Source organism: Corylus avellana, chromosome ca9, assembly GCF_901000735.1.
Source record: "Corylus avellana chromosome ca9, CavTom2PMs-1.0".
Taxonomy (NCBI): domain Eukaryota; kingdom Viridiplantae; phylum Streptophyta; class Magnoliopsida; order Fagales; family Betulaceae; genus Corylus; species Corylus avellana.
Window position 1 is genome coordinate 1,020,178 of NC_081549.1, and position 19,365 is coordinate 1,039,542.

The 19,365-nt window shown below is 34.1% G+C and overlaps 2 protein-coding genes across 2 annotated transcripts; both read right to left on the reverse strand.

The window, feature by feature from the left end:
- Nucleotides 1-397: 397 nt before the first annotated feature.
- On the reverse strand, nt 398-4,111 carry LOC132191630 (putative leucine-rich repeat receptor-like serine/threonine-protein kinase At2g24130). Its single transcript, XM_059606717.1, has 4 exons — nt 3,541-4,111; nt 3,307-3,468; nt 1,177-3,192; nt 398-759 (listed from the first exon to the last, which is right to left on the reverse strand). The coding sequence occupies exons 1-4, from the start codon at nt 4,109-4,111 to the stop codon at nt 398-400; spliced, it is 3,111 nt and encodes a 1,036-aa protein (XP_059462700.1).
- Nucleotides 4,112-13,533: 9,422 nt separating this feature from the next.
- On the reverse strand, nt 13,534-17,776 carry LOC132191633 (uncharacterized). Its single transcript, XM_059606722.1, has 5 exons — nt 17,764-17,776; nt 16,985-17,391; nt 15,896-16,146; nt 14,733-15,557; nt 13,534-13,990 (listed from the first exon to the last, which is right to left on the reverse strand). The coding sequence occupies exons 1-4, from the start codon at nt 17,774-17,776 to the stop codon at nt 15,296-15,298; spliced, it is 933 nt and encodes a 310-aa protein (XP_059462705.1). The 3' UTR covers nt 13,534-13,990; nt 14,733-15,295.
- Between the last annotated feature and the right edge of the window lie 1,589 nt (nt 17,777-19,365).

A 19,365-nucleotide genomic window follows, 5' to 3' on the forward strand; every position in this document is an offset into this window, starting at 1 on the left:
GTTATAAAGATATAAATTTTTTATGATAAATGAGGATTTTGTTTTAACATATGGATGTAGGCTTCTCTAATTTTTTATTTTTTATTTTTATTTTTTTAAGTTCATATATATGTACATATATAAGTCAGTAAATTGGTCATATTAATTTTTTGGCGTTTGAGATTACATTAATTTAGTACCTGTGAAGCATAAAGAATAAACCTTGAGTAAATTTGATACATGATCTCAATAAGAAATGTAAGATGAAAAAAATATGAGAAATGGGTAAAGAGAAAGATGTTAGAAAATCTCAGGCTATTTATTTAAACGTGAAAAGTCATACAAACATAAAACACAGCACTTGAAAGTACTTTAAGAAATAAAAAAGACAAACCAAATAAAACATAGATAAAAGATATCAGATACCCCGATTTCTGTTTTCAGAAAGTGCCAGTTTAATTTTTTGAAGTTTCACAAGCACATCTTTGATATCGACTCTTTCATTTGGTAACTCTTCAGAACACCTTAAGCCTAATTCTATGATGGATGATAGAACACTTTGCATGGTAGTTACATCTCTTCCATTTTCTGTTCTCAATAAACCGTCATCCACAACTTCCATCATTCTGTTAGGAAGTGATGCATTTATCCATTGCCTCATAGTCAATTCTACTTCAAACATGTTGTCGGTAGGTTTCTTCCTTGTGATCATCTCCAACAATGTTATACCATAGCTATAAACATCGCCTTTGATGGAGACTTTTCCTTCAAAACCATACTCTATCCACACTCGCAATTGTACAAAAAGTCTTTAAGTTAGTTATTCAATATATATATGGATTTGTTGTACTCATCTAGAATTACTTCATATTAAGCTAGTGAGCAAGAAGCATATAACGTGATTGTCCTTGATAGAAATATTTTTTAAAAAGTAATTTAGAATAATTAGCAATCGATGCATAAGTGGAATAAATATGTAATTATATCCACCAGCTAAGTAATCATATTTTGTGTAGTTTTTCTTGGTAGTGCATATTCAAATATAAACGTATGAATATGAAGCCTATATAAAATGGAATCATCAAAAATTTTCATTTACATTCGTATTCTTGAAACTAGCATCTATTGTTGTTCATGATATTAGCCATTTTTAGATACTCTCGTACCAATAAAATAAGTAGAGGTGAATTTATGTACCTGGAGCAATGTAGCCCAGTGTACCAAGAGTTTTGGTTTGTGTCGCATCCTTGTTTTCAGCCAAAATCTTTGCAATGCCAAAGTCTCCCACATGTGCAACCATGTCCTCGTCTAGAAGAATATTGGTAGGTTTCAAATCACAGTGAACCACAGATTCTGATAGACAGTGGTGGAGATGTTCCAACGCCGATGCAACATCAACCATAATGTTTACTCTTTGAAGAAGATTCAAGCAGTAGTTATAAGAGTATAACCACCTTTCAAGGCTACCGTTCGACATGTATTGCAGTACTAAAGCTCTAAACTCGGGGTTGGAGCATGTACTTATGACTTTAACAAGATTCCTATGTCGGATTGTCCGTAAGGCCTTGCATTCTGCATCGAAACTTTTGAAAGCACCGGCCAATTGCAATTTTAGAACTTTAATAGCAACAACAGTCCCATCAAGTAACACGCCTTTGTAAACAGAACCAAAACCTCCATCTCCAAGCAAGTTGCTTTCACAAAAGTTGTTTGTCCCTTGGCAAAGCTCTTGATATGATACCATTCTATGCTTTGATAAAGACAATGTACTAAATAAACTTGGAAGCTGTATTTTACTTTCTCGATGTCTTCTCAACATATAGACCAATGCTATACAGAGTATAATTGAAGCAATGGTAGGAAGAAAATATTTGAGCAAACTCTGTTTCACCTTTGATCCTTTGGAGCTCAGACTTGGACAAGGCAAAACTCCAAAAATTGGATTCCCACAAAGCGCTTTGTTTCCTAAAAATGATTTAGCTGTGAAATTTGCAAAAGGCCCGCTAGATGGTATCTCTCCAGATAGCTTGTTGAATGACACATTCAAATATTTGAGATATGAAAGTGCCTCAAGAGACTTAGGAATTGCACCAGATAGATCATTGTAAGAGAGATCTAAGATATCCAATCCTTTCAAGTCTCTGAAAGATTGTGGGATTTCTCCTTGAAATGAGTTCTTTGACAAATTCAAATAATTTAGGCTTTCAAATGCTCCAATGATGCTTGGAATATTTCCAATAATTTTGTTCCGAGATAAATCCATGTGTTCAATAGTATGCAACTTTTTCATGTTTGGAGACAAATATCCACCCAGGAAATTCGATGATAGATCCAAAAACAATAGAGTTTCAAGTTTCCATAAATTTATTGGTATTGATGATTCTATTTTATTAGAATCTAGGAATAGCTTTTGGAGAAGATTGAGGTTTGAAATGCAATTTGGAATGGATCCAGAGATTTTGTTATGTGAGAGATTTAACTCGCCCAAGTTCTTTAATTCACATATGCCTTCTGGAATGAATCCTTCAATTTTATTACCACCAAGTTCTAATCTTTGTAATGCTTCCAATCCCCCAATTGTGGACGGTATATTTCCAGTCAAATTGTTATTTCCCAACCCAAGCCAGGTCAAGTTTTTTAAGAAACCTATACTCAAAGGAATATGACCCTTTATTTTGCTTTCAACTAAAAGAAAGGTGTGAAGGGTGGTTGAAAAGTTTCCAATAGAATCCGGAACAATAATATCCAAGGGATTGTAGGATATGGACAGGTCTTCCAAAACTCTACAATTAGAGAAAGATGAAAGGAAATTAAGCTCTTGATCTCCAGGTTCTCCTGTTAGTTGATTCTCATCCAGATTAAGAAATCGGAGATATTTCAATTGTCCAAGACTTTTTGGTATTGGTCCAGAGAGTATGTTTGAACTTAAATCTAATACGGCGAGCTTGGAACAATTTGAAAGATACGATGGGATGAGACCACTAAATTTGTTGATACCAAAAGCTAGACTTTCAAGACTGGGGCAGGAAAAATCAGAATTTGATGGAAGATTGCCATATAGGGAATTGTTGACCAAGGAGATTATTTGTAGAGAGGAGATGTTGAAAAGGCTTTGGGGGATTGTCCCTGTGAGATAATTATCTTGTAAAAGCAATTGTCCCAGATTGGAAAGGCGCCATAAATCACTCGGAATGCTTCCTTGAATGTTGTTCTCTTCAATGGCAAATTCAAATAACCTCGACAAGTTACTTATGGTAGGAGGTATATTACCGGTTAAGATGTTACCTCAAAGATATAGTAATGCAAGCTTCTCTAAACTTCCAAAACCTTTTGGAATACTCCCATCAAATTTATTGTATGATAGGGATAAGACTACAAGCTCTCTACAGTAGTTCATTTGTGAAGGGAGTTGACCGCTGAATTTGTTGATTGAAAGGCCAAGCTGTTGAAGATTAGGACAATGGCTGCACAGATCCAATGGAAGAGTTCCTGAGATGTGATTATTTGTAAGAGCAATTGTGGTCAGAGAGGACATATTAAAGATGACAAGAGGAAATGGACCTGTGAGGCTATTGTCTTGCAAATCCAACACCTCTAATGCTAACATGTTGGCGAGGGTTGATGGAATTGCACCCGTAAGATGGTTTCCCTCGAGTAGTATTCGTTGAAGATTCCGGCAATTATGCAAAGTTGGAGGGATATTACCTTCCAATTGGTTGAATGAGAGCTGGAGTATTCTCAAGCGATGTAGGCGACTGATCTCATGGGGCAAAGAACCAAAAAAGCTATTGTTGCGTAGATTGAGATAAACCAAGAAAGAGAGGTTACCAATATGTGGAGAAATGATGCCTTGGAGTCCCATGTAAGAAATGTTCAAGGCAGTGACTCTTTGCCTACGTCTGCTGCATGAGATGCCATTCCAATTGCAGAAGTTTGTAGCTGTGGACCAATTAGCAGCCAAGACAGTTTGGTTTGGACCGGAAGTGAGTTTAGATTTGAAGGCAATGAGAGCTGCTTGATCGGTAAAGCTGGTGGTGGAAGATTGGGCAAACTGAAGCATGCATGAGTACTGCACTAACAGAAAACTCAAGAGCAGGAGAATATTGGAGGGCCTTTCTATTATTAGCTTCATGACTGTATTTGCAACAGAGAGAGAGACAGAGAGAAGGGATGGAGTTTACAAGAAAAGAAGGCGTAGGGATAATTAAGAATGGGTGTTAAGCGGCTTTTATAGTGGAAGTGAAGCATTGTATTTTAATCTCATCGCCCAAGAGAAACTTCAATCTCGTTTCATGTCATCCAATAGTCAATGCTCTTAAACAGGTGAAGACATAATTGTTCCCTCAACATTTAGGCAAATCTGAACACTAATTTTCATTCATAATTATAGGTTAGGAAAATGATCGAGATAGAGTGATACGTACTATACACTACATTTTTATCATTTTGATTAAACATTTTCACTACTATTTTTGACACTTTTATAAACTTTTATAAATATTTTTTTGGTGATACGCATTGTTTGATAAATGACTCAATTTATGTTTTAAATTGTGTTTATCATATTTTTAGTTTGGCTCATACAATAATAATTATCGGGCTCCTCCACTTAGTCTATAACTACTATTCTATCAAGAGGAGTGCTACACATATTTTTAAGTGTTTATCCCTTGATGTGATAACACCAAATTATTATTGAACGAAATAATAAATAAAAGTATATTTAACTTGGAAATGATGATTTTTATGAAACATGACAAGGAAGAAGTGGCTAAGTTGTCAAAGAAAGATAAATGGACTCTGGAGCTTCACTGATTTGTGCATGCATGTTCCCAAATTTCTCTCCCGTCAACATAACCGAAGAAAACGACTCGCTATGACTAGACATCTTGGCCAAGTAGAAAAATGAATGGCATGTATGTGAGACACAGTGCCATACACAGGCATGTATGGAAGTTGTGGATTTAGTATTATATATTAATTCTAGAAGGTGAAGGGTGAAAAAAGATTTGAATATTATTCAAGTTAATTAGGATCGATGTTGAGGCCAAGGCTTGGCTTGGGGTATGAAGACCCAAAGGGTGAGATTCGTCGGTGGACGATGCATTTACCTCGTCAGGACATAAGTTTTATTCGAATTTACTTTTCAATTTTTTAATTTAATATATGTATATATATAAGTTAGTAAATTAATCATAACTTTTGTTACAAGTGTCAAAATTACGCATGCGACTCTAATCTGAAAAGCTTTTTTTTTACACGCACATTGAGTTCATCAAGCTATGCTAGGCAAGCAATGTATTTTCAAGCTCCATATCTATATATGGTTTTCAGTTTTCACCTACAAACACCTCGTTTTCTTCCTTACTCTATCTCAAAGCTAGTGTTTTTAAACAGTATTTATGCACTTTTCTAATCCTTATTCTATGCATTTTATATTCTTGGGCATTACAATATGTCGATTATGAATTTGTACTCCTTATTCGAATTCAAAAAGTCGACTTTAATATTATGTTAAATTATCATTCACTTAAAAAACTTAAAAATTATAAGATTTGAACCGTAGTACCTTCATTATTTTGCATTCCTCGTCTTCTTAATGCTTAATGAGGATTTTTTTTTTTTTTTTTTTTTTCTTCCTAGTTTCACCTGACAATTTTAGTGAATCTTGGAACCTCCTCTTTCTTTCTTTTTCCTAATTGAAGAAGGGAGGAAAGGGTTACAAGATTACCCAAGTACTTGTTAAAGCCTAAACTTTTCATCTAAGTTAGCTAGCAATCAGGTACTTTAATTAAACTCACAAAAAAAAGTAATTTAATTAATTTAGTATCCTAGCTTTTCTTGTAGAGGTACCATGTACCAAAAGATCAACTTTAATTTAATTTAATTTTATTATTATTATTTTTTCTATGTTTGAAAATTGATAGCTTTATCTCATTCTTTAATTTTGAAGGTTCAAAGCTCGTTTCAGTGTTCTCAATAAATAACTTGAGCTTTCTAATTAAAGTGGCGAATAGATTAGATTTACTCCACAGTCAAATTTGTGCTTTCACTAACATGTTCCACAAACAAGAAATCTCCATTACATTTTGGGAACCATTTCTTATTTTCTTTTCTCCCATCCAAAATGCTTTTGTCATTCCTTAGTTCTCATAAGTGGAGTACTAGAGACATGAAGTGAAACAATATAAACTGCAAGATTTTTTTGGCCTTTGAAATTATATTAATTTTATATATCTCAATAAGAAGTGTAAAGAGAAAAGATGATAAAATGCTAAACTTAGAGGAAGATGCTAGAAAATCCCCAGCCATTTATTTAAACATGAAAAGTCATACAAACTAAAACAAGTACACCACTCAAAAGTATTTAAAGAAATAAGAAAGACAAATCATATAAAACCTATATCGAAGACATCGAACACCCTGATTTTTGTTTTTAGAAAGTGTCAATTTGTGTTTTTGAAGCTTTACAAGAACATCGGTGATATCGACTATTTCATCTGGTAACTCTTTATAACACCTTAAGCCAAATTCTAGAATGGATGAAAGAACATTGTGTATGATAGTCACATATTTTCCATTTTCTGTTTTTTATAAGCTCATCTGGCCACAACTTCCATCATTCTGTCAGGAAGTGATGCATTTATCCACTGCCTCAAAGCCAATTCTCCTACAAACATGTCGTCAGTAGGTTTCTTCCTTGTGATCATCTCCAACAATAATATACTATAACTATAAACGTTACCTTTGATAGACGCTAAGTTAGTGATTCAATATCTTTTTTTAAAAATAAAATAAAGAAATAAAGTTATCCACATATCTCAACCAAAAAGCAAAAAGTATGTACTTATATATAGATCAATATAACATATATGCAAATTCATATCTAAATATGCATTCATGGTAACCATATATTCAACTATTTAATAATAATAATAAAGTATCCACATATCTCAGCCAAGAAGAAAAAGCGCTAGCATGCATGTATTTGGGTCTCTTGCATGTGTATCAATCTTATCATGCTATTTAGTTAGTGCGCACAAGTTGTGTGTTTTTCCCCTCTTTAACAGTTGGCAATGTCACTTCATCTTCAACAATTGGCTTTGTGGTCGGGAAGTCTAAGCACGCGTGCTTCAAAGTGATATGGCCAAGAAGAAATAAAGGTAGCAGATACATGCATCTTGGCGCTTGACTAAGAAATAAATTAAGGTAGTATGCGTTAATGAAGTCTTCAGCTTTTTAATACAATGACATTTTCCACTAAAAAGGTGGCCAGACCGCCCCCACAAGCTGAGTGAGTGGTTCGGCACCTCCAATCAGTGACTTTTGGAGTAGCCAAACAAGTCTCTTGCAAGTGCTTCAATTATTCTTGAGATCTCTAAGACTATGTGTTGGTTCAACTACCTTAAAAATTGTAATTACTCTCACAACCCTAAACAGGTTTGGTCACCCCTGATATTTCTAATAGGGTGGTTGAACGAGTTCTAAAAAACAATTATTAAGGTTATTATAACTTTTACTACTATTCTTTTAACAAAATGACGAGGCAGCTAATAATTAAACAAGAAAATTTGACTTGTCCATTTAATTAAGAAAAATATTCTTTTGCATTGTGGCATCTATATCCGCTGAGTTAGCATATGTTTTATCCAGCATTTTTTTTTTCTTTTAATTAAGAGTGTATGGAGCATTCCAACTCAGCAAAGCTATATGTGAAATGGAAGTAAAAAAAAAAAAAAAAAATCTCTTTAATATTAGTGAGAGATAAGAGAAAGTTCGGATATTGATACTATGATATCCGCTTCAGTTTTTTATTTGATATTGGATTATACTAGCAAATAAAAAAATATGTATAATAAAACAAGCTCTGATGAGTGCAAATACGAATCCCAAACCCCCTCGGCCTTCCTCCATCAATTTTTTTCCCTGAAAACTTTCATCCCTCTGGTCGACAATAAGTTTTGATCCAACCAACTTAATTAGCATGCTCTTCCCCCTCTCCCGCTTTGAATAATAATAATAATAAAAAAATAGCATGCTCATTATAATATATTGATTATCTTATCCAATCCAAAAGGCAGAAATACAAATTGATAGTTGACTTGTACCATTATCCACTCAAATATTTCCGAAGCCAAAGAATGTTAAATACGAATGTTCTTATTCTTGTGGAATGCTATAGGAATTGATCTCAATGGGAAGCATAAGGAGGAAAAAATCGATAAAAGGCTCAAAACGAAGATTAGAAAATCCCCAAGACACTTAGTTAAACATGAAAATACAAAAGATCATAAAACATACAACTTGTAAGTACTTCACGAAATTAAAAGGACAAACCATGTAGTATCCAAATCAAAGATATTCGATACCCTCATTTATGTTTTCAAAAAGAGTCAATTTGATTGTGTTATGCTTCGCAAGAACATCTTTGATATCGATTCTTTTATCCAGTAGCTTTTCAGAACACCTTAAGCCTAATTCCATGAGAGATAAAAAAAACACTTTGCATGACAGTTACATCTCTTCCATTTTCTGTTCCCGATAAACCGTCATCTACAACTTTCATCATTGTGTCATGAAGAGATGTGTTTAAGCATTGTCTCAAAGTCAATTCTCCTCCAAACATGTCGTCAGTAGGTTTCTTCCTTGAGATCATCTCCAACAATATTATACCATGGCTATAAAATATAGCCATTGATGGACACATTTCCTTTAGAGCAATACTCTATCCATGCTCGCAATCATAGAGAAAGCATTTAACTTAGTAATCCAATTTTCTTTTCTTTTTTGAGAGAGAGAGAGAGAGAGAGATAGTATATCTTAGCCAAAAAAAAAAAAAAATTATGGAGATATGGATATAAATTACAGATGCTAGAATATTAATTAAATTATTAATTCACTATTTTTCAATTAGGTTAAGTTTTTGGGGCAACTATTGATCTAATATGATATTAGAGGAGAAGTCTTGAGTTCGAACATTAGCTTTACAATTTAGAATGAGGATCCTCTCCAGTTCATTTGAATTGAATAATATCCAGTTAGTTATAGTGCAGATGTATTTTTGTCCTATCAAAAAGTGAAAAGACAAAAATACCCTTCCACTATAACTTACTAGATATTTATCCAGCTCAAATGAACTGGAAAAGATCTTGTTCCTACAATTTACCCCTTATTTTCACTTAAAATATTTTACTTGTTATTTGGCCATGCACATATGGGGAGTATTATAATATAAATTAAAATAATTAATCTCACATTCTCTTATACAACTCAAATTTTTTGGTCAAATTTAACAACATATAATTGTCACTACAAAAAAACAATTTTTTGTAGTGAAGTTTTATGACGTGTCATGGTGTCTGACACGTCATAAAATTTTTCTGACGTATGTTGAATGTCAGAAGTATAGGAGTCAGTAATTTTTTTTTTTTTTTTGGATGACGTGTTACAGCTTGCAATAGTGAGAGAGATACAGAGAAGGAAAAGAGTTGCATAACAAAAGAAGGCGTGGAGATAATAGTGGGTGTTAAGGGGATTTTATAGCGGAAGTGAAGCATTATTGCATGTTCTTGAATAAATATTGGTAAAGTCACGCTAGGACGAGATTTTTACGAAACATAACAGTTGTTGAGGGAAGATTTGGTCATATTATAATAACAACAATAGTATTAGATTTGGTCATAGTTTTCGCCGGTGCTATAATAACAATATAGCTACATTAATCAATAAATAATAATGATGGTTAAGCTGACCACGATGTTGATGATTATGATAACCATGGCGGGCCACCTAGCTAAGCCCCCAATGAAAATGGAAAAGGATCCTCTCCATTTCAAAATCCCTCAATTTTTTTCATTTAGTGTATTTTGAAGGGTATTGCATTTAATGCACTATCATCATTAAAATTTTTGGACAACACTACCCTTCAAAATGCACTAAATAGAGAAAACTGAGGGATTTTGAAATGGAGAGGATCCGTTTTCGACTTTGGTGGCACCAAGACAAACTGGGAAGAGGATCCTCTCCAGTCCATTTGGACTGGAGAATATCCAGTTAATGATCAAAGAGATCCTGAGGCCATAAATAAGACATCTGTCCCATTAATAAAAAAAATAAAAAAATATTATATATTTTTAAAGAACAATTATAAAACAAAATTATAAAAAATTAAGGGGTAGCTGGCCACCCATTGGGGCAACTTAAATTTTTTGGTCAAATTTAACAACTTATAATTGTTATGCGTAACACATAACAAAGGCAACGTTCCTTTTTACAAAAATAAAAATAGCTTCACGTGCATGGTCAACAAAACTAAACTTTTTCACGTAAATTTTAGAGCAGCTGCTCCAATACATTGTGTATTCTCAAATGGCCTTAAAATGGGGTATAGAGTAAGCATAAGACAGGGCAAACCACAATCATGGTTGCATTTACAAGTCAAAAATTGAAACTTACCCTACATTGATCCTATTAAATTACTTCATATTAACCTAGTGAGCAAGAAACATATAATGTAATTGTACTTTATGCAAATTTTTTCTTTTAACATATATATTTTAGAATAATTAGCAATCGATACATATGAGGAATAAATATGCAATTACCTATTCACTAAGAAATCATATTTTGTGCATATTCATACGAATCCAAGGCCAATATTAAATTGAATTTTGGAAAATTGACATGCATATATTGGTATTCTTGAAATTAGCAACTATTATTATTCTTGGTGTTGGCCACTATTACTTAGATAGCCTCTTAGCAATAAAATAAGTGTAGGTGAAGTCATTTACCTGGTGCTTTACTGCAGAGTAACAGTTGTCTGCAGAATGGTGAAGAGAGCTTGTCAACTAATTAGCGGATATGGACGTACGCCAAAACGTAACAAAAAAAAAAAAAAAAAAAATCTTATAGTTAAATAGACAAGTCAAATTCTTGCTCAAGTATTTTATTAATTCTAGGTTGTCGCATTATTTGTGAAAAAAACTAATAATAAAAGGTATACTAGTTTTTCATGGGTGGTTTCGTCACCCTTTTAAGAGTATCGGGGGTGACAAAACCTCCTTTTTTAGGCCACATTTTTAGTGAGAAATGTTCTGGTCGATGGTGGCATGCACATGGCATTCAAAATCAGGAAGAGAAGATGGTGTCCCAAGAATGCTCTATTGCATAGTAACAGTTGTCTACTGTTACAAAAAGTGAAGAGATTTCTTAGTCAAGCTCCGACATGTTTATCTGCGACCTTTATTTCTTCTTTGTCATCATGCTTATCTCCCTTGGCAAAATTACTTGGTCACTTCCCAATCACAAAGCCAATTGTTGAAGATGAAGTGACATTGCCCACTGTTTAAGAGGGAAAACCCCACAACTTCAATTTCCACCTACATGGAAAAAGAGTTTAAAGTCTTGTGCGCACTAACTAAATGGTTGGACTGCGAATTTTGAAAAATGCAAAACATGACCATTTGTCTATTCCTGCTCCCCACTGTAGAATCTGGGTGTAGGTTTCAGACTTTTCGTCTGAGCATTGAATTGCATCTGATCCCTCGTAGCCTTTTCTCCACATTTGATTAAAAAAAAAGAAAAAGAAAAAGAAAAGAAAGAATTGCATCTGAAAAGAAAGATCTACACATAAGATATGAATCATGGTTCCAGTAGTGGAGCCAGAAATTCATCTTACCAAGGGGCATAATATTAAAGATATAAATCCTTTATGACCAATGATGATTTGGTTACTCTTAAGATTTGTTTGTATTTGAAATTCTTCAAATCACCTATAAATTTCTATAAATAGAGTCTTATATATAATTATATCAATTAAGAAAAAATGTAGCTTATCAGGTTTTAACATATGAATGCACGCCTCTCTAGCTTTCATCTCTTCATTTTGTTATAAAATTCCAATTACAATTACCATTGTTAAGAATATTATGTTAGGGTTATTTACTTTCTTAAGTATTATTAGTCTACTAGGTTTATCTTTCCTTAGTCTATTAGGTTTACCTTTCTTTAGTCTATTAGGTTACTTGACTCTCTATAAATAGAGGCATTTGTTTTCATTATCAACACAATCATAATAGAAGAGATGTAGTCCTATATGCTTCCACTCTCTCTCTTCTCTCTCTCTTTCTTCCGCTTCTAATATATTATCCAATATATTTAACATGGTATCAGAGCCACTTTTCTGTGGCCTCCAATAAACGTCTTTGACGTTTTCTGGCGCTCCCTCCGATGACCTCCCTTTTCCGTTCGTTCGTGCGCCGCCAAGCAATCATCCGCTCAAAATCTCTTCCATGCCTTCATTGTAGCCTCATCTGGAAAAATTAATCCCAAATTCTAGCTTGCGAGGCACAAATCTACAGATTTGTGGAAGATTCGTTGCCATCGGCCCTCCAGCAACACCTTTGCCACGTCAGCACTTTCAACCCGATCCCAAACGGTCGACCCGGTCCAGTGGGTTAGACCCAGATCCATGGATCTGGCAATTTGATTTGTCAACTCGACCAAGCGGGTCAACCCGATCCAGTGGGTCAAACTCAAATTCACAGATATGGCAATCTGATCCATCAACTCGACCAAGTGGATCCATCCAAGGCATCTCCAACTCGATCCAAAACCGGGCTAAGGGGGTATATTGGAGTATTTGAGAAATCACCCGGATCCAAGATTTTCAACCCCACGGGTTAGAACCGGGTTTTCTGTCGCCAGCCTCCGTGCACCGCCTCCGGCCGCCAAACTCCGATTCTAACCCGTGGGGTTGAAAATCTTAGATCCGAGTGATTTCTCAAATACTCCAATAACCATCAAATCTGCTTATGATCAATCTTTATAAGAAATTATTCTATAATGACATAATGACTAATTATCTATTAGGGAAAAATGAAAAATTAGTCCTTGTGGTTTACCTGATTTATAATTAAGTCCTTGTGGTATCAAAATGAACTCAAAGGTCCCAAAAATATGCTAAAAAAATAATTTAGTTCCTACAATCAAATTATGTCCACTAATTTAACAAATTCTATTAGTATGACACTAACTTAAATATGACAAGTATCACAATTTTATTGGTTCTAACGTTTCATATTATCATAATCTATTAAGTCAGTGAACAGAATTTAACCGTAGGGACGAAATTATTTTTTTGGCATATCTTATAGACCTTTAAGTTCATTTTGATACTACAAGGACTTAATTGCAAATCAAGTAAACCACAAGGACTGATTTTGCATTTTTCCTTATCTATTATGGAACTATAATATATTCTAACATGTGCTTTCACTATCATGTTCTTGAACGAGAAAGCTCAATTTCCTTTTGAGTACCATTTTTTTTTTCCCTCCCATTCAAAATCCTTATGTCATTCCGTTGTTCTCGTAATTGGATCCAATATAGACTGCGAGATTTTTTTGGAGTTTGAGATTATATTAATTTAGTACCCATGATGCATAATGAATAAACTTTGTGTAAATTTTATATATCTCAATAAGAAGTGTAAAGATAAGTAAGATGGGAAAAGGCTCGAGGAAGATGTTACAACATCCCAAGCCATTTATTTAAACATAAAATGTCATACAAATATAAAACACACTAGTTGTAAGTACTTTAAGAAATAAAAAAGGCAAACCATATAAAACCTAGATCAAAGATTTCAGACACCTTCGTTTATGTCTTCAAAAAGTGTTAAGTCTAATTTTTTGAAGCTTCACAAGCATATCTTTGATATCGACTCTTTTATCTAGTTACTCTTCAGAACACCTTAAGCCTATTTCTATGATGGATGAAAGAATACTTTGCATAATAGTTATATCTCTTTCATTTTCTGTTTTCAATAACCCGTCATCCACAATTTCCATCATTCGGTTAGGAAATGATGCATTTATCCATTGCCTCATAGTCAATTTTCCTACAAACACGTTGTCAGTAGGTTTCTTCCTTGTGATCATCTCCAACAATGTAATACCATAGCTATAAACATCGCCTTTGATGGAGACTTTTCCTTCAGAACCATAGTCTATCCGCACTCACAATTGTAGAGAAGGTCAAGTTAGTAATTCAACTTTTTCTTTTAAAAAAATTATCCACACATAGCTCAGCCAAGAAGAAAAAAAAAAGTATATATATGTATATACACACACCAAATTCATAAAGAAGAATTATAATTATGCTATTAACAACTTTTAATAAGTCCACATACTTTTATGAGCGGACCGTTGACCTTTGTTATCATAAGGGCAATGTTCCATTTTATTTTTTAAGTAATTATTTACATAAATAAAAATAACTTTACTTCGTCAAAGTTATAAATAAATTAATCATCACACGTGGACAGCTTTTATATATATATATATATATATATATATATATATATATATCAGGGCAATCGTTCCAAAACATTTTGTATTCGAAACTACAGTATACTATTCTATTAAATTACTCCATATTAACGTAGTGAGCAAGAATCACATAATATAATTGTCTTTGATATAAATATTTCTTTTAGCATATTTTATAATAATTAGAAATCAATAAATAAGAGGAACAAAAGGTAATTATCTGCGGACTAAGCATCATGATTTGTGTAATTTTTATCATTAGTGTATATTCATATGAATCTAAGGCCAATATATAATTAGATTATGGAAAATTGCATGTACATTGATATTCTTGAAACTTAGCAACTATTGTTGTTCTTAATATTAGCCACTATTAAATAGCCTCTTAGCAATAAAATAAATAGAGGTGAATTCATGTACCTGGAGCGATGTAGCCAAGTGTACCAAGAGTTCTGGTTTGTGTAGCATCCTTGTTTTCGGCCAAAATCTTTGCAATGCCAAAGTCTCCCACATGTACAACCATGCCCTCGTCTAGAAGGATATTGGTAGGCTTCAAATCACAGTGAACCACAGAATCTAATAGACAGTGGTGGAGATAGTCTAATGCCGATGCAACATTAGCCATAATCTTTATTCTTTGAAGAAGATTCAAGCAGTAGTTATAAGAGTATAACCACCTTTCAAGGCTATTTGTCCCATGGCAAAGCTCTTGACATGATACCATTCTATGCTTTGATAAATACAATGTACTAAATAAACTTTGAAGCTGTATTTTACTTTCTCGGTGTCTTCTCAACATATAGAACAATGCAAGACAAAGTATAATTGAAGCAATGGCAGGAAGAAAATATTTGAGTAGACTCTGTTTCACCTTTGATCCTTTGGAGCTCAGACTTGGACAACACAAAACTCCAAAAATTGGATTCCCACAAAGTGTTTTGTTTCCTAAAAATGATTTAGCTGTGAAATTTGCAAAAGACCCGCTAGATGGTATCTCTCCGGATAGCTTGTTGAAAGATACATTCAAATACTTGAGGTGTAAAAGTGCCTGGCTCCAAAATCTCACCAAGAACCAATATACCCCCACCATTGCCACCTCCTTTCAAGCAATGGGAGAACACTTGGGGAGTGATGTCTCGAGATGACAATTGTGAAATAACAGAAAGATCACCTTGTCTAAAACCAAATATCCCATCGACTGCTTTATCTGTCTTAGTCAAGTCCCCAGATTGATAGGTGCTACACCTGTATCGAACACCACCATCGTAGTCTGTAAGCTTTGACCGACAAAACCAAAATGGATGGAATGTGAAACTAATAGCAACCATCACAATATCAAGAAAATTGATGGGTAGAAAGGTGAACGTATGCTTATTTACATAATTGAAATGACTGTGTGACATTGGGTCTTCAATTGCCAATATTAGATAAAAGTTCATTGCTGTAGCTAAAGACAGACAATTTTTATGATACCTACTGTAGCAATATAAGTTCTACTTCGTAAAAAATATCCTGTCAACGTTTTTCTTATTGGACTCCAATACACACATACAACCAGTTTTGCATAAGTCGTGGTAGCTTACCCAAAAACAATGGGCGCTGAAGAGTTAGCAATCAAAGACTGCCCAAGAACCATATCAAAATACAGCGCATCTGAGACATAATAACCTGATGTTCCACTTCCATCTCCATATTGAAACGAGTAACTACACTGATTACTCTGAGGAGAGCATTGAGTTGCCGCAGTTTGCAATGCAGAAGTGCAAATTCGATCTGAGCAGGGGACCACCGCAGCAGTTGATGAACTGGCAGCATCGAAAAAATTGAGCTGAACCTGCAAAAACATGAAAGTGGAATAAGGATGAAATTCAACTCTTTATTCAGAAAAACTTCAAAGAATGAAGGATAATGACAAGAACAAGCTCAAGATACAGAATCTTACTCCAAGTCAACTAGATTGGGGGCAATCACTGCAGGAATTACAGGTAACCCACAAGATGTCACTTCCAGTATCAATCTGTACATTGAATTCTCTTGGAGGAGAGCCCAATTTAACTTTTGTGAAATAAAGCCAACATGAAATCAAGGACCCAATTATTTCCAAGATAACCATCAATGCGTATCCAAAGGAGGGGGGAAATATATTTCCAGAGACCCATCAGTCAATCATGAAAAGAGCATGAAACAGAACAAAATCCTTAAACTGAAGGGGACCAAAACGAAGACGAATATCAAAGGCAAAACACCAAAGATCCATGCCTAGTCAGCATCATAAGCCAATCAATATCAGGTAAAAAAGTACTCCAAACCCCATCAAATTTTCAATCAATCAGTCTCAGTTTGGTTGCAAGGTACGATAACATGTACTCATTTTCAAGAATCAACAGCAAGAAGACCCGCAAGACTCATTCTTTCTTTAATTTTCTTATTCCTTTTCATTTTTTCTCCTTTCCATTTTCTCAAGAGCCAAAAGGAGCATTACAATACGGTCAATACCCAAGACGAAAAACATAACGAAATACATACAGTGAATAGTAAATACTTACGCGAAAAATAAGAACAGCAATGATTAACAGAGACCCAAAAACTTTACCAATTCGAAACAAACCCATCAATGCAAGCACGCTAAGCAGCACAGAAAATTAAAACCCACGAATGAATGGTAAATTTACCAATCGTACCCGACGAAGTAGGGATCGGAGGAGCCTTGGACGGAGAAGTCGACAACGCCGCTGACCGCGCCTCGCAAGAATCGGGCGTGCCTGGCTCGGTCCCGCGCTCTGAGGCGGTCGTGCTCGACCCGGCGAGTCAAAGGAAAGGCCCTCTCCAGGGGGAGAAGGGTGGGCGGAAGGACGCAGTAGACCACTGAGACGAGCACGGCGGCGCAGGCCGCGAGCAGTGGGACAAAGCCCCGCATTTCGGTGGGTTTGTCTGTACGCGCGTTTGAGGAGGTGCGAGAGATCAATGCTTGTGCTTGTGCTACTGCGTGCTTCTGTGCATTGGGAATTTTGGGAGGGAGACAGTGACACGCACACACACGCAGTGTACACGGAGAGAGAGAAGCGTCGCTTGCTGAATGCTGATTAACAGAAATGGAAAAATTCGGATTATATTATTATTATAGTAATTATATGGGGGCTTCAAAGTCACGGAAGTCCTTCTAATCCAATATATTTCGTTAATTATTATTACTACTAATCAAGTCAAATCAAGTCAACTTTACTTGATTAGAGGATTCCCAATGAAAGAATCAAATGCTACTTTTATCTAGAATGGCTTTTTAAATGTTCAAAAAACCCTATAAATTGGATGAGCCAAAAATAAATATAAAATAGATATTTGATTAGAAGAGCTAAAAAAAAATTTAAATGTAACAGCACTTTTTAAGGGAGCCATTTATCTTTTATTGTTTCTCTCACCTGTTTTATCTTTTTTCCAAATCGTTTCCTACTTTTTTTCTGCATGTCCTCTTTTTTCCAAAAACTTTTCTTACTTTTAATAATATTTTAATAGAATATATAGAAATATAACTAATCGGATGTAGAAACATTTAAAAATGGCTTAGCTAAATTAGATAAAAGTGAGTTTTGAAGAGCTATTTTACATAAAAATATGGCTCCTCTATTGGGAATGCTCTTAATTTTTAAAAGGTAACTCAATCAGTTGCAGATTATACTTTATAAAGTAGAGGTCACTAGTTTGAATTCTGCCCCTTATATGGACATGTAAAAAAAACTTTACTGGACTGTAGAAGCTTGTTGCAATTTCACCCAACATGTTTTTTTTCTTTTCTTAAACATGTTCACAAGTAGAGAAAAATGACCAGTTAAATTGGTCGTGGGCCATGAAGATTGTCATCTCAGAATAATATAGAAAAAAAAAACACATATATATAGCAAGACTATTATGTCTTTTCCTTTTTTTTGTTTTTTTTTTACTATATATTATGGTCTTGAGTCTTCTGAATGTAAGTTACATTCACAGTGTACTAAGCATGCCTTTCTTGACCGATGACGACAACGACAACGACGGGAGACCACATAAGTTAAATAGTAGATAAATTTATCTGTGTAAGTTAATAAAAAAAATATATAAACTTCATTATTTAAGTTAGTATTTTAATGCCTAATTATTAAATCGCCACTTATCAAAACTTTGATCGCTCAGTATAAATCGTTTCTTCGAAAGTATGCTTGTTAATTTGTTTTACCCGCAACAATCAATTAGTTGTCCAAGTAAAAAAACATTAATCTTTTGAAGTCAATACTTTTGATGTTATTTGGTGCGTTGTGGGAATTCAAAATGTTAGTACTAATATTATGTAAATTTACTATTTATTACATTCGAATTCAAAATGTTATTTTTTTTTAGATTAAAGAAAGGAAAACCAATCTTTAGTCTTTACTTGTTACTTTTAGTTTTTGAATGGTTATATTAATCCTTCACTTATTTGAAAATTGAATTTATGTCTGGGTTAGTATATATATAAACCTTTAAATATTCCACTTGTTCAAATAAAAAAAAAAAGTTGTTTAATTAATATATTAAGCTTGCTTCTCTTGTTGAGATACCATGTACCAAAAGATCAACTTTTCCTTTTTTTATATTTGAAAATTGATAGCTTAATGATCTCCTTCTTTAATTTTGAATGCTCGAAGCTCGTTTCTATATATGTTCACATGAATTAACGTAGAAGCTTCTTAGGTGATATAATTAGCCGATTTCGTGAGCTTTTAGTTTGCCAGCACCTTCAAGTTTTTTAATTAATGAGCGGGAAAAAAACACTAAATTGGCCAATTGATAGGAAACTTGCTAAAGAAATCAGTTACATCCGAGAGGATCACTCTTCCTTAAAGAGTGACTAAATTTGGTGTGACTGCTGGATGGAACACACGCTTCACTGTGGAGCATTCTTTTAATTAAGATGTTTAAATTTCGGCTATAGTAGTTGATGTTCTAAATTGAGTCATTGCAGCCATTCTTCACCCCTTGCTAATGGACCGTTTATCTTACCAAGGCGTGATAAAGATATAAATTCTTTATGATAAATGAT